Source organism: Exophiala aquamarina (assembly GCF_000709125.1).
Source record: "Exophiala aquamarina CBS 119918 chromosome Unknown aczIA-supercont1.5, whole genome shotgun sequence".
NCBI lineage: Eukaryota > Fungi > Ascomycota > Eurotiomycetes > Chaetothyriales > Herpotrichiellaceae > Exophiala > Exophiala aquamarina.
Genome location: NW_013550583.1, coordinates 2,087,939 through 2,104,081, shown reverse-complemented (window position 1 = coordinate 2,104,081; position 16,143 = coordinate 2,087,939). Strand labels below are relative to the sequence as shown.

The 16,143-nt window shown below is 47.1% G+C and overlaps 4 protein-coding genes across 4 annotated transcripts; all 4 read left to right on the top strand.

Moving 5' to 3' along the window:
- Positions 1-584: 584 nt before the first annotated feature.
- On the top strand, positions 585-1,394 carry A1O9_07416 (uncharacterized protein; the record flags this gene model as incomplete). Its single annotated transcript, XM_013404362.1, has 1 exon — positions 585-1,394. One exon carries the CDS (start codon positions 585-587, stop codon positions 1,392-1,394), a length of 810 nt encoding a protein of 269 aa, XP_013259816.1.
- A 4,117-nt stretch (positions 1,395-5,511) lies between these two features.
- Positions 5,512-7,285, top strand: A1O9_07415 (lysophospholipase; the record flags this gene model as incomplete). The annotated part of the gene is made up of 3 exons (XM_013404361.1): positions 5,512-5,960; positions 6,009-6,163; positions 6,228-7,285. 3 exons carry the CDS (start codon positions 5,512-5,514, stop codon positions 7,283-7,285), a joined length of 1,662 nt encoding a protein of 553 aa, XP_013259815.1.
- Positions 7,286-7,912: 627 nt separating this feature from the next.
- Positions 7,913-12,526, top strand: A1O9_07414 (ATPase; the record flags this gene model as incomplete). Its single annotated transcript, XM_013404360.1, has 4 exons — positions 7,913-8,336; positions 8,507-9,309; positions 9,357-9,915; positions 9,966-12,526. 4 exons carry the CDS (start codon positions 7,913-7,915, stop codon positions 12,524-12,526), a joined length of 4,347 nt encoding a protein of 1,448 aa, XP_013259814.1.
- A 1,409-nt stretch (positions 12,527-13,935) lies between these two features.
- A1O9_07413 (uncharacterized protein) lies at positions 13,936-15,649 on the top strand (the record flags this gene model as incomplete). The annotated part of the gene is made up of 2 exons (XM_013404359.1): positions 13,936-14,600; positions 14,656-15,649. 2 exons carry the CDS (start codon positions 13,936-13,938, stop codon positions 15,647-15,649), a joined length of 1,659 nt encoding a protein of 552 aa, XP_013259813.1.
- Positions 15,650-16,143: the final 494 nt, after the last annotated feature.

The window sequence follows — 16,143 nt, the reverse complement described above, 5'->3', positions numbered from 1 at the left end:
CATACCTTCATCGGACCGCCAATCGGATCGATGCTGGAAACAAACGGAAGCTTGCTTGCATTTCCGGACATGTGCAACAACAATTCCCACCCTGGTCGTACAAATAAACTTGGATCGCCGATTGTCTACATTAATTAATACGAGTGGCGAAGTCTACGTCCGCTCTGCCAGATGTCAGAACTTTTACATTCGATTAAGCTAGGAAGTATTTTGGATTCTTGTAATTAAAATCCGAGAATAACCAACACAATTGACAGAGTTTATTCAATATGCAAGGGTACTCAACCTAAGGCAATGCTGACCACACCAAAGGAGGGCATTTTCTTGAACTAAGCGAGCCACCAACTGCCTAATGTTGACCTTTTACGTGATTTATTGTTAGCCCGCTTCAACGGCATTCCCATCCCTCATCGTGCGATGACCGTGGCTGGTTTACATTAGTAATGACGACATTCAACAGTGATCGTACGACCGATTTAAGTATGGACAGTAAAGGGTGAAATTGAAAATTACATCTTGGGTACGTGTAGACTTTCTTTAGCAATGTCTTTCGAGTTGAATCAAACCCGAAACCCAATTCATCCATGAAGTCGACGTTTGGCCCGAGGGGGAGTGGAAGGAAGAAGCGAGTGCAAATTTTAGCTGATGATGGATACCAGCCACCCCGACGGTATTGGAATGAATATGACGATGGGGATTCAGATTCTAATTCCGAGGAAGGCTACATACTCTATGTCGACCCTAATGAGCCTCTCTTTCCAGTGCTTGAGACGGCGTCGAATGCCTTTGGAGCAGTGTACCACAGTTTCAGTGAAGGGAAAAGTAAACTGATAGATTGGTTGCTCAAGCCGAAACAGAAGAACTCTCAGGGTGCAGCAGAAAGAACCCCTTTGCTTTTCGGACAGCAAGCCATTGAATCTGATCTGGAATCATCAGGTTCACTTGATAACGACTTGACAATTCGCCGACCTCGCACCTCCAGGAATCGGCCGGCAACACCACCCGGGTCGAAAAGATCGAACGTTTTATTACGACTTCCGGAGCAGCAGCTCAACCCACAACAAGAGGCATTCGAAAACAAGTTGTTCCAGTTCTACAATGGTCTCATTGGATTCTCGTACATCATGTTGGTCATGGCTGGCACCCTCCTTAGCATTAATCGTCAAAAAGGCCAGGTTGAAATCGATGCTCGAGTCGTCGCTGGAATTGTCACCGCCGAGATGTGTGCTGTCCTGGCCGTTATAATGATTTTCATGCGGAAGCAGAGACTGCATATTTTCCACTGGGGGTTGTTTATCGTTGCTGTCGCGGGCGTGACTACCATTGGCATGGCCTTGCTGTGCTTGATATTGGTTGACGTGCGGAAAGAAGTGCTAAAAGATGGAGCTGAATAAGGAGGTGTCAAAACTGTTGCTGGATAGCCTTGCTATAGCATTCCATTGATAGGTCCAAACCAAATATCGGTAGTTCGGATACGGTGCGCATGGCTGAGCATCGTTCTCAAATATTAGCAATTGCAATATCACATCTTGAGTACTGTTTCTCATTCCTCCCCTCTTACCCACTTCAACTGCGAGATTCTCTCATCCATCAAATCGAAACCATGCAACGGCAAATGAAGATAGGGCAATATCCTGGCAATGTGCTGCTTTCGCCATGTTAGTACGTTTCTGATGGGCATCGACGCGGTATTTGTGTCCATCGAATTTGGTTTACTGGCGAACAAGACTTGACCCTTTAATGGAATCTGCAGCTATGGTTGGAGAATATTGTTGAGCCAAAAGAGGGTCACCAAGTGCTAAACTCTTACAAAAAATTTCGCAATATTGTCTTTTTCATGAGGCTTTCGACTTGGAAATTGAGAGACCCGACCAAAGGGCAAAAGAGCTGTCGTTGCCAATCTCAATTCTTGTAGCTCCTTTTTTTGATGGAGATGTCGCCATTTTGGCTGGTTTACTACGCTCTCCTGCGTAATATCCTGAGGGTTCATCATGAGTGAGATATTGGTGCCCAATCTCATAAATAATACCAGCTCAGTGAAAAAGACTGCTCTACTAGTAATTAAATTTGCAGGCTTGAACAGCGACAAAGCAGTCGATGATTGTAGAGTTTTCTTTCAGTTACAAGTCAGCATTGGAATGTCCCTCACTTTAGTGCCTTAGTGTCCTACCTCGAGTACCTGAATGAAGAAGTAAGGAGGGTCATTGATAATATGGATCTGAGATACCGAGCAAACAACGAAAAGATTACATTTGAGTGTTTTTGAGAACCGATTCTCGGAAACCATGACCAGAAGCGTATACAGTTTGAAATATATAAGATAACATCTGAACACCCGTAGAAGCTCACTTTTGTTTGTTCAGCTATTTCGGCTGGCCTTGTTGGCAGCGCCTTCAACCTTCAAGCTGCCAACCTTCTTCATCTTCTTCTTCCACCATGACCTTGACAGTCATCCCCCATCTTTCTTTTCCCCCGATCCAATTCTTCCTCCTCCCCACGCTTTCAACGACTCGTAGAAGCTCTATCATGGTGTCCTTCAACAAGATAGAACCGCTTGGTCGTCCTGCAATAGAGACCTTCACCTCCAACCCATCCTCGTTCCCGTGTTTCCCCAGCCAGCAGCCCACCTGGCCGAAATTCGCACTCTCGGTTTAGCTTCTTCGATCACCCTGGCAGGATAAATCCTGGCCATCATCGTCGCAATTTTCCCGAGATATCGAGTCCACCACACCTGTTCAGGGGTCAAGAGGCCCCGAACAGAGGGTTTTAGTCTATCTCGCGAGGCGGTAGTTCGCCTTCGAAACGCTCTTCGAACATGAGCGCCAGGAGGGCGCGATCAGCGTGGGAGATGCCGTGTGCCGCAGCCAATATATACTAGTTGTGTCACTGTACAGCGCCGCGCCCGAGGAGGACTCTTTAGCAAGGTTAGAGTGCTCGAAGAATACTTGTAGATGTTGTTTGGTAGCTCTTGAAAGAGTACACCTTCCCGAGCACCGCCCTGGCAGAAACGAGCTTCCTTGATGCCGTGTGGGAGAGCTTCGGCCAGGACGTTGACCAGGAATGCAACTACAGGGACTTGGGATCGGCGCAGGTCTGACACTCGAAAGATTTTATGTGCAGTCTTCGCAATTTTCTTGTATCCCTCTGTGTCCTCGAAGTGCTCCTTGGCAGCCAAAAAAACCATTCACTATGGAGATTGGGTAATGGTGGCCGTGCACTTGACTTTCGTAAAGAAGCAGATAACCCCAGCCTCGGAAACCTCCTCCGGAGAGATATAGATGGAAGCCACCTTCACTTTTCACAGAATCAATGAGCCCCTGTGGGATCTTGAGCTTTTTATACGCATCGCGAAAATTTGACTTCATCTCCTCTCGCAACTTGGCCTTAGCTTTCTCGGCCTCATCCATTGACTTCCAGCGCTTATCTTGTCCAACGTCCGAGTCATCGCGGCCGCTAATCTAAACGCCCTCTGAGGGCTTGTCTCTATATTTCCTTCACTTGCGATCATCTAAGTGATTTGAGTGCTTCCGCCACGCAGGTCCGTCACAAGGCCGCCAACATGGGAGAAGCTACTAGTAATTCCTAAGGCACCGACTTTGCCTTCCTCTTCTTTTGGTAGTAACTCCATCGTTAGGCCTGTTTCTTTTTCAATCGTCGTAACGAACTCAGCCGAGTTGATAGCCTCACGTGTTGCCTCAGCCGCAATAATGCAGACCTGGTTCTTGGGTACCCCAAGGTCAGCACAGACGACTTGAAAACGGAGTAATGAAGCCACAACGGCGCGGATGATAGACGATTGAATTGGGATGCGAGACCCATTTTTAGCATCAAACTGAGAATGTAAAGGGACATCCCTACAAGGTGTACGTGAAAGGTTTGCAGGATATGAGATGTAGGAGGAGACAGGTCAGAAACAGAGAAGTGGATGCCGTTGCTACAAGTAACTCATTAGAAGTCAAGAAGGAAGGAATTTATCAACGCAAACGTGTATTTGGTGGGAACGAAAAATTAAGACCCCTTGGGGTGCTTCTAACCTTCACATGTCTACCAACCCGCGTAGAAACCCCCTTCCATCTGGGTTTCTAGCTTTTGTTTGGCTGGGTTGCTAAAGCCATGTGGGCAAAATGTGAGGAAATTTCAGAGGTATCTCTGTTGGAGAGCGACCAAATATTACTGTGTATTCAAAAGGTCACACAGAATCCTCTCTAATATACCTCTTTTCACCACCTTGTCAATTGGTGATGTGCATAGATACTAAGTTTCCCTAAAATTAAATTCAAGATTGGACTTCATCACGCTGGCACCTTGCTTGATTGGCCTTGGTCGAAGCTGTGGATCACGTGTTAATCATCGTCGTGCATCTTGATATCCACCGGAGGGGCTCTCGGTTACTTTCATTTCTGGGCCGTTGAGCATGTGACAACACAATCTGATATCTTGATGAGTCGAAGTTCAATGTCTCAGTCTTCATTCCATTGAAGCAATTGGAGTATTTCCCAGAGCCAATACTGTAAGGTGCTGTTCAAATTCAATGGTTTGGCTTCTAAGTGGTTATCAGTTTTTAGGCCAGGGAGAGTTTAAAACGGTCTTCTGTACGTAAAAGATTGGGTAACAGAGAAACGGGAAAGAGTCAGGCCACTGAATCGGCCACCATAGATACAAGGGAACTTGTTTTCAACTTCCCACTGGAAGCTGAAAACTCGTATAATAAACTACATAACAAGGTCAATGCACCACAAATATGAACACGAGCCAGGGTCCTGCCTCTTCTTGCCCCTCGCATCGTGATATCAGCTCGCTTACGAGTGGCTTGCAGGGGTGCTACTTCGGTTCGTATTCTTGATTGGTCAATGCTTGGCTTATTTGGTACTACACCAATCCCTACTACCAAGCACATACTTACCTATGCGGATAGCTAGCGACGTCTCGTGAAGTTGCATGACACTGACCCCGCTTTTCGCTGGAGAGAAATGCTGCACGCCGGTCACCTCTCAAACTGTAGAAAACGCACTGGTCCAAAATACTCTTGCCCTGTTTGAGAGACAAGTTTGTTACTGCACCTACCTGTCGTGGCGGCCATGGCCCACGCCGCTGATAATTCAATATATCCGTGACTCCCATCCAGGCGAAATAGGAGCAGACACTGCAAACACTGTCTCCGCATATTAATATTCTGCTACTGCATAGGAGGGTTTGTAAAAGATGCAGTTTCTTGCAACGATCTCGTTTATGATAGTTGTTTTGTGTCAAGGTAAATGGTTGCACATTGGCCACGAAATTTCACGAATACCCCTAACAATTATCTTAGCCTCCAACTTCTTGCCTGGCGAGCCCTCGGAGATTGAAGACCTCAATACTGCAATTCGAAGAGCTTCCCCAGATGCACCAAATGGCTACACACCAGAGGGGGGTAGCTGTCCTTCGGACAGACCCGTCATTCGTAGTGCGAGTGAACTGTCCCCCAGCGAGATTTCTTGGCTTGGGATCCGGCGGAACCACACTATAAACACCATGAGTGATCTACTCTCCAGGCTCAACATCAGCAACTTCGATGTTGCAACATATATGAACAAGAATGCCGACAACATATCTTATTTGCCAAATATCGCCATTGCAGCTTCTGGTGGTGGCTATAGGGCAATGCTCAATGGCGCTGGTGCAGTGGCTGCCTTTGACTCCCGGACAGAGAACTCAACTGGGCCAGGTCAGCTTGGTGGCCTCTTGCAGTCTGCAACCTACTTCTCGGGACTAAGCGGAGGCTCCTGGCTTGTGGGCTCGATCTATATTAATAATTTCACTAGCATTCAGGCGATACTAGGTGACAGTACAAGCGGCTTATGGAATTTGGAGGACTCTATCCTTCAAGGTCCTGCAACGGTTTCGAACTACTACAGGCAACTTATTGACACAGTAAGCGGAAAGACTAATGCTGGGTTCAATGATTCAATTACCGACTACTGGTTAGTCTCCACCGTATACTGTTCTAGCAGGAATGCTAACTGTTGCAGGGGTCGAGCATTATCATATCAGTTCATTAATGCTACAGATGGAGGGCCAGCATACACTTGGTCTTCGATAGCCCTGCAGCCGGAATTTATAGATGGAAAAATGCCGATGCCCATCGTCATTGCGGATGAACGTGCACCAGGCCAGCTTGCAATAGGTAAGTTAGTGAAGCATCCAGCCAGATTTCATTGCCATAAGAACGCTTGCTCACCTATTGAAAGCCCCAAATACTACAATTTTTGAGTTTAATCCCTGGGAAGTTGGGACCTTCGATCCTACTACTTACGGATTTGTTCCATTGAAGTACCTTGGGTCGAACTTCTCTGCTGGTACACTTCCTCAGGATGAGGAATGTGTTCGTGGATTCGACAATGCTGGATTTATGATGGGGACATCATCTTCATTGTTCAACCAGGCTTTTCTGCTAATCAATGGTACGAGCGAAGCTAATATCTTGACAAATGCTTTGACGGCGATCCTTGAGGAAATTGGGAATGACAACAACGACATCTCATTATACGGGCCCAACCCATTTTACTTCTACCGGAACGAAACCAATGCTAATGCACAATCACCAACACTTTTTTTGGTAGATGGTGGCGAAGATCTCCAGAATGTACCCTTTCATCCGCTTATCCAGCCAGCAAGGTCCGTTGACGTAATATTCGCCATTGACAGTTCAGCAGACACCCAAACCTTCTGGCCAAATGGGACAAGTATGGTTGCGACTTACCGTCGCAGTCTCAACCTTACAGGCATTGCAAATGGGACTGTCTTCCCCTCAGTTCCCGATCAGAACACATTTGTCAACCTCGGTTTGAATGCACGACCGACCTTCTTTGGTTGTGATTCGAGCAATATGACAGGACCCAGTCCTCTAATCGTCTATATTCCAAACTTTCCGTATTCTTATCAATCAAATGTCTCGACATTTGATCTACAATTCAACGACACAGAACGAAACGCTATTATTCAAAATGGCTATAATGTGGTAACCATGGCAAATGGTACAATCGATATGGATTGGCCAGCCTGTGTAGGCTGTTCAATCCTTAGCAGAAGTCTCGAGAGAACAGGTACGGATGTTCCAGTGGTATGTCAGCATTGCTTTACTAGGTATTGCTGGAACGGTACCATCAACAGCACATCACCTCTGCTGTACAGCCCCGAGGCTGTCCTAACAGCCAATGCAGAGAGTGGGGCAACAAAGCTGTTCGCAAGGTTAACTACACTGACTTTCTTGAGTGCATTCATGATCGGACTCAGCGCCATTTTTTAATTCTGGTTGACCATCGGGCAAGGCACATCCAGTAGCTCTCATGTTATGTACTCCAAATTAATTAAACTTGTCTGGGCCCAATAACAATAAGTGGGCCATTCAGCACTGGGCCCGGGTTGATGACAAGGAAGGCAGCAGGGATGCTAACACTTGCATGAGCTCTTGGCATTTAGAAAGAAAGTTTGCAATACCCACGTATTGCGAGACTGTGTGTTGCGGTTTCCGAGCCCACCCCTTTCTTCAGCCTGCTTACTCTTGATATTTGACCAAGGCTTTGAAGCTTTGAGGGCTGTTTGCACCTTACATTTGTAAAGACATGTACTATTCGTATCATACGGCCCATCCATTTCACTCAATTCCTCGTAATCGCTTACAACCTTTGGACTACATACACGAGGAGCTCTCGAGCGGTTCCTAGCAAAACCGGAGTTCGAGCTTGAGAATCTCAAAAGAGTGCATGTGCGCGAGTCTGGAGGATGTGGACGGCACCCGTCTATTTGAAACTTCTGTTTCTAAGTCTAGCCGCTCGGCGCATTGGAGCTCGAACGAGATACCTGGTAAGTACAAGCAGAAGCCTCCTCAACCACATAGGATCAGGCCTCGCTAGAACATAAGATTGCTGGTAAAATGGCTCAAGATTGGAACGTTGAACCTCTACAACCAGGTCATCCTGGAGAAGTCGCGAATCTAGCATTGGCTCTCAGTCGCACTACTACATATTCGCATTTCTCACGGGATTATGGATCATCAAAGCATCCCACAGCCGATGAAATAGAGGATGAGGGGAGTGCTATCGACCCCTCAAATCCACGGTTCGATGCGTACAAATGGGCCAAATCAATGATTGAAACTGGTCAAAAGAAGGGTCTCAAACAGAGAAAGATGAGCGTACTCTTCCAAGACCTGAACATTTATTGCTCCAACGAAGCGTCGGGTTTCCAAAAGACCGTCGGGTTCCCCCTAAGAGAACCAGCAAACATTTGGAGATCGATACTTTACCCAAGAGCGAAGAAGACTATCATCAGGCAATTTGAGGGTGTTTTGAGGAACGGTGAGATGCTTCTCGTTCTAGGCAGACCTGGGAGCGGTTGCTCAACTCTCCTGAAAACGATTTCAGGTAATCTCCATGGCCTCCTGGTGGACCAAAATTCGACCCTTCAATACAATGGTGCCATGACCCCGTCCACTTAGGCATTGAACCCATCTAATGCCGTCTTGCAGGTATTGGTCGGAAAATTATGGCGAAAGAATTTAAAGGAGAAATTGTGTATAATCAGGAAGTGGATCGCCACTTTCCACATCTTACTGTTGGTCAAACTCTCGAGTTCGCTTCCTATGTCCGAACGCCGAGACTCCGGGTGAGGGAGATCTCAAGGAAAGAAAACGCAAGGTACCTTACCCGGGTAGTAATGGCAATTTTCGGTCTGTCGCACACCTATAACACCAAGGTTGGCAACGATTATGTGCGAGGAGTGTCTGGGGGGGAGAGAAAGCGCGTGAGCATTGCCGAGATGACACTGGCAGGATCTCCCTTAGCTTGCTGGGACAATAGTACTCGCGGCCTCGATGCTGCAACCGCTTTAGAATTTGTCAAGGCGCTCCGAATGTCGGCTGATCTTCTCGGCCCTTGCCATTTAGTCGCCATCTACCAAGCGTCCCAAGCGATCTATGAGCTCTTTGACAAGACGGTCGTGCTATATGAAGGACGAGAGATCTACTACGGGTCAACCAAGTCCGCACAAGCATACTTTGAGCATATGGGTTGGTACTGCCCTTCTAGACAGTCCACCGGAGACTTTCTCGTAGCAGTCACCAATAAGCGAGCACGACGGGCCCGCCCAGGATATGAGCACCGTGTCCCTCGGACCCCTGATGAATTCAAGAACTATTGGCAATCATCTCCAGAATATGCCAGCCTCCAGAAAGAGATTAAAGCCTATAAAGCGAGCTACCCTGATCATGCTCGTTCCCTAGCGGAATTTCGGGAAGTACGAAAGGACATGCAATCGAAGTATATGCCACAGGTAAGCCTTCTCCGATGGTTTCACATCAAGCTCTAACCCCAGTATAGGGATCACCTTATACCATCTCTCTCCCTACACAGGTAAAGGCCTGTACAAGGCGTGCATATCAGCGCCTGTGGAATGATAGGACTTCGGCGGTAACCATGGTCACCTCCAAAATCGCAATGGCCCTGATCATCGGTTCTATATACTACGGAACGCCAGAAACTACGGACAGCTTTTTTGCAAAAGGATCCGTCCTCTTCTTTTCAATATTATTCAACGCTCTCAACGCGATTGTAGAAGTCAATACTCTCTACAATCAACGCCCAATCATTGAAAAGCATGCCTCATACGCATTTTATCGCCCATTTGCGGAAGCACTTGGTATTCTGATATCAGAATTCCCTATCAAAATCGTCTCGGTAACATTCTTCTGCGTTATTCTCTACTTCCTCGCGAATCTGAAACGGGAAGCGTCTCGATTCTTTATTTTCTTGATATTCAACCTCTTAGCGGCAGTTACAATGTCTTGCGTCGCTAGAACAATAGGAGCCGCAACGAAGACCATTTCCAAGGCACTCGCGATAGCAGGGGTGGTAGTACTGGGAGTAGTGATATACACAGGTAAGTAAAACGATCACCATTCGGGTGAAGAACTAAAGCTAGAACAACAGGATTCACTATTCCGCGACCCTATATGCATCCTTGGTTTGCATGGATCAGTTGGATCAATCCTGTGGCCTACGCTTTCGAAGGTTTACTTGTCAATGAACTTCACGGAATACAGTTTCCGTGTTCAACATCGTCACTAGTTCCTTCATATCCAAATCTTGTCGGAGATACCTTTATCTGTTCAGTTCGCGGTGCTCTCCCCGGTGAAACGACAGTATCTGGAGATGCCTTTTTAGAGGTAAGCTACCAATATTCTTATTCGCACCTATGGCGCAATTTCGGCATCCTTTGGGGCTTTCTGGCTTTCTTCCTTGCCGCCTACTTGACGGCTACTGAATTGAATTCGTCCACGTCTTCGACTGCAGAGGTTCTTGTCGTCCGCAGGCATAGTGCCTCAAAGCAGGCATCAAGCACAGAGAATGCTGCTGAGGAATCTGATGTGGAACAGTTGGTGATGGAAACTGCGACCGCCGTTGGAACTGGTCGGAATGATGACATGGAAATTAGGCCGATTCCACAGCAAAAGGATGTTTTTACCTGGCGCAACGTGGCCTATGATATCACTATCAAGGGCGAGCCTCGACGACTTCTTGATCACGTTTCGGGTTACGCTAAACCGGGAACGTTGACAGCGCTGATGGGCGTGTCTGGTGCCGGCAAAACTACGCTGCTCGATACGCTTGCGCAGCGTATCTCTGTAGGAGTTATATCCGGAGATATTTTTATCAGCGGCAGGAGTCTCGAGAATAGCTTTCAACGTAAGATGGGCTATGTTCAGCAACAGGATCTACACCTTGAGACTTCTACTGTTCGGGAAGCACTCCAGTTTTCAGCAATGTTACGCCGGCCTAAGACCATCTCCAAAACAGATAAATATAAACACGTGGAGAGCGTGATTGATATGCTAAACATGCATGGATTCTCAGATGCCGTCGTAGGTGTCCCTGGCGAAGGCCTCAATGTGGAGCAGCGGAAGCTCCTATCCATCGGTGTTGAACTTGCGGCGAAACCGGAAGTACTAATTTTTCTCGATGAGCCTACCTCGGGCCTGGACTCCCAAAGTTCATGGGCCATTGTTTCATTATTGCGAAAGCTCGCAAACCACGGACAAGCTATTCTTGCAACTATCCACCAACCAAGTTCTACGTTGTTCTTGGAATTTGATCAGCTCCTGTTCCTGGCTAAAGGAGGTCGAACGGTATACTTTGGGAATATCGGCACTAATGCGAGAGAACTTTTGGACTATTTTGAGAGTCGAGGCGCCCGTAAGAGCGACATCTCCGAAAACCCCGCTGAATATATGCTCGAAATTATCGGCGCGGGGGCGAGTGGGCAATCTCGGCAGGATTGGGCGTCACTTTGGATGCAAAGTCAATCTTACAAGAACATGAACAGAGAGATTGACCGAATCAACCAAGAGGTTTCAAACAGGCCGCTTGTGAACGACGATACGGAAACCGATCGGTTGGAGTTCGCAATGCCATTTCTCCACCAGCTGTACCACACCTCACTCCGCGTTTTTCAACAGTATTGGCGCACTCCGACCTATGTCTATGGGAAATTCTTTCTTGGTGTTGTATCTGGACTTTTCATTGGGTTTTCGTTCTTCCAAATTGATGAGTCAGTGCAGGGTCTCCAGAACGCGATATTTAGCAACTTCCTGGTTCTATCCATCTTTTCGGTCCTGGTTCAACAAATCATGCCGCGGTTTGTAACTCAAAGGTCCCTATATGAGGTTCGAGAACGGCCCTCTAAGGTATATAGTTGGCCTGCATTTCTCCTTGCCAATATTCTAGCCGAGATTCCCTATCAAATTCTCCTGGGGATCATGGTATTCGGTGCATATTACTATCCAGCATTCGGGGTGGAATCCTCGGAGCGACAAGGCCTGGTGTTATTGTTCCTAATCGAGTTTTTCCTTTTTGCAAGTACGTTCGCCCATATGCTTATCGCAGGGCTTCCTGATGCCGAGACCGCTGGCCAGCTAGCAACAGTGCTGTTCTCACTGTCCTTGGTCTTCAATGGAGTAATGCAACCACCGGACGCCTTGCCTGTATTTTGGATATTTATGTGGCGCGTCTCTCCACTCACATACTTTGTCCAAGGTATTACCGGAACTGCGATGGCTGGGCGTCAAATTGAATGCTCATCTGACGAATTGAGTATATTTGACCCCCCTCTAAGTCAAACGTGTGAAACATACTTAACTCCATTCCTCACCAATGCTCCCGGCAGGTTGGAAAACCCGACCACCACGGCAAATTGTAGCTACTGTCCGCTACGCAACACAGATCAGGTTCTAGCTGCCAGCGGTATCTACTACAGTGCCAGGTGGAGAAATTTCGGGTTATTGTGGGCCTACATCATATTCAATATTTCTGCGACCATTATCTTCTATTATACCTTCAGGGTCAAGAAATGGTCGATCCTCACTCTCAAATACCTCCCAGCCTGGTTGAAGGCCTGTCTTCGACATGCTGGATTCGCACTGCAAAGCTTCCTTGTAAGTAACCCGAAAGAAGACAAGAAGGGCAGGGAGGCACAGAATGACCGTCTTTTCTAAATGTGTGCGGTGGTCTTGGAGATCAGCAATCAAGAGATATGGAGCAATGAGGATTGCAAATATCTCTGAATGCATTCTGATTCCCAATTTCGCGATTGATTCAGGACAGCTCAAGACGCTTGTCACAATGCCCCCTGCGTACACCGATTGATTAGCAGACCATCCGCGAAGGAGAAAATATTCAAATGGCAGTCGATGCGGCCAAGAGGGCGCCAAGGTACACGACCACTTCGTGTCAAGTCCGGGTGAGGGGTTATTCAGGATGGAATGTGGCTCGATAAGATTGCGCAAGTTTATGGGCCTGCATAGCAAGCAGGGCGAGTCATTTTGCTTATACCTACCACCGTCATTACTTTACTTTACACAGGACCCCCACAAAAGTCAATCCGCCCAAGCTTTATGGCAAGCCTGTACTACTCCATGTTTCCACTCGTACTTGTCCTCCAAGGGGGAATGACATTCCGAGCGGTCTAGACTCATTCGCAGTACGAGGTATATTTTTTCATAGGTCGGCAAACTAACCTTTTGTCTCGTGATTTTCGTTGTTGAGCTCATGGTCAAATTTTGAGCATAACTTCCAGCATGGCGTTTCAGTGGCGCTAAGGGATGTCAGTAGTTGCCCTTGCCCTACCCTATACGAACAGTCTGACCACTGCACATGCGCAATTTCACACTGAACCTATCCTTGGCCATCATGGGTGCCGACACTATTGCGCAATTGTGGACCGTGCTGAATTCGGGAGAACCAATCCTTTATGGTCATAGCTTTGACCAATTCAATCAACTGGCTCGCCGCCATTGCCCCTCAGACCCAATTGTGTCTGAAACTCTCTGCAGACTACATAGCATCTCAGGATCGCCAATCATTTACTTACAATACGGGAACGAAAGCAACCTCTTTTTCAGCATGTGCCAACTTAGATGATAATTACTTAGACAGTCTGCAAGTCTCTCTATTTATCCAACCCCACAGATCTCCTGGAATAGCTGACAATGAATAGTCCCCAAAATTGGAGCCGGAACGGCGACAAAGCTAATCCTGCGGCGCCATCCACTAATAAAACGGAAGATAATGAAGGGAAGATACGGAAGAACGGCTTTTCGAGGTAAAAACAGACCCCACTGGGAAATTCTTGGCCGACCGATGTTGACTTATTGCGTAGTCAGTGGTGGTTCACTGCGACAGCTTTTCCGTTGCTAGCTGTAGGTTATACAGGCGAACTAATATCCCAAGAAATATTTACAGATACACAGGGCGCGTTCGGACCCATGGGAAGTGCATTCAACGTTTGCGCTCTCACGCAGGGTTGGAGGGAATCAACCCCGTCGGACGAGATGGAAGATGGGGGAGTTAACATACCCAATCCCACTTGGTGAGTTGTCGGGTTGAATACTTGAAATGAAACCTGATGTCGGATAGGATTATCGCTACCAATGCTGTCTCGCTTGCCATCGCGGCCACAGCGAACCTGACATTGATATCAAAATTTAGTCGCGGCCCCGCTTCCTTTGTTGGTCATTCTATAGTTATCGTTGGCTGGTACATTTCATCGTTTCTCCTAATCCCAGCGATTGCCGTGGCTTCCATATCTCTTCAGCTTCCATCTACACAGGGCAACTCTTTCTCACAGGCATTTTATTATGCTTGCTTCGCTTGTGGGCTCTACTTTATCGTCTCCTCCCTTATGCTCATTTCTGTATATGCAGCTCGATCTGGCTATTACAGCGAAGAAGCTAAGTGTGTCAGATGTGAGACTGCACTCACCTACCAAACAATCATCTTCAAGGCCTATCTCTTGATTGGTGCTCTGGTATTTTCGAACATCGAAAAGTGGAACTATCTGGACGCAGTCTACTGGGCAGACAATACTATTTTGACCATTGGGCTCGGGGATTACGCTCCCAAGACACACCTCGGACGATCCTTGGTTATCCCTTACGCCGTAGGCGGTGTCTTGCTGTTAGGTCTAATGATCGCGTCCATCCAATCCTTTTTGACCCAACGCCAGAAAAGAAAGACCAGTAGTATAATGAAGGAGACACAACATGCTTTACTGAAGCGCCTGCAGTCGAGGTATGCAATTTCTTTCCGCTTTTACCTCCCAGAAAAAAGGGCTAACTTGTTTCAGTAAGTCGAAGGGAAAAATTAATGAAGAGGATTTCAAAATGTTCCGTGATATCCAGGAGCGAGTTTCACAAAAGCACCGATGGATCTTGCTATTTGGTTCAGGAACTGCCTGGTTTGTGCTTTGGTTTCTTAGCGCAGCGATATTCAAACGAACGGAAAGCGTCCAGAACTGGTCATACTTTCAAGCACTCTTCTTTACATTCATCGCTCTTATGACGATAGGATACGGAGATCTCTATCCGGTAAGCAATGCCGGCAAAGCATTCTTCGTATTCTGGTCGCTGCTAGCAGTACCCACTATCACTATCCTAGTCAGCTCCATGGGGGACACAATCATCAAAAGGCTTAAAGACAACTCGACACGGTTGAGAAACCTTGTGCAGCAATTTGGAGATTTCAGCAGAAAGAAGAGCTCGAAGTATTCTGCGAGGAGTGTATGTGAAGGGAAGACTCTCGACACCGAGCACCGGATGAGCCCCTTCCAGAACTCACCTTCCATTGGATCAAGAAGAAGTGCTTTGACAAAGGGGAAGATGTGCGACGAATCGACACAACCTCCAATTGGAACAGAAAATAGAGCCATAGAGCATGGCTCAAAAGACCCAATGGAGGAGATAGGACCTAGCCTCGGAAAAGGTCAGCCTTACTATCATTATTTGCTGATAAAGGAAATCAGCAATGTTGCTGCACACCTCTTTACATCACCCTCACGAAAGTTCACGTATGATGAGTGGGCATGGTTTCTAGCACTGATCTCCAGAGGTGAACATGCTGGCGTCTCTCGAGCAAACATACCAGACGAGTTTGAATGGGTTACATCGCGAGATATTGGCAAACCAGGCATTTATGAAGAAGGTAATGGATCAAGTTCATCGAACTGGCTGACTAATGGAAGCTACCTAAAGAGCGGGAAATCGGAAGCCCAGTGGATGCTTGAGCAATTGATCATGACTCTCAAGAGGGAATTAATACCACGAGTGGAAGAACGTCGGTGATGTTAAGTGCAACAATCGCCGGACGTCTCGTGGACCCGGGAGGACCATGTATTAAACTCTAGTTCAGCAGAAGCACCGAATGGCATTGATCAGTGAGGTCTCCAATACTACATATTATGTATTGAAACTACAATCTCCTGTCTCGATATGATGACGAACCAGAACAACCCAGCGAGATGCTTGCGCTTCTTGAGAAATACCTCTTGGTCGCCCCTTACATTTCACGATGTTCAAAAGATTCTGAATATATTGGGATTGAAGTCTATCGCACCCCGATCTCAACTTGAGCAATATCTTTATTGATCCTGAGACGACTGATATAACCAGTATCATCGACTGACAAGACTCTAGAGTTGCCACTGTTATCTCGCAGGCGAAGATACCTCGAATGGCTCGACATTTTAGACCTCCATCCCTAGGACTAGTCTTGCCAGAGAGACCAAGCAAATACGATAGTCTAGATGCAGAAGCCAGAGAAGCGGCGGAGAAGATTC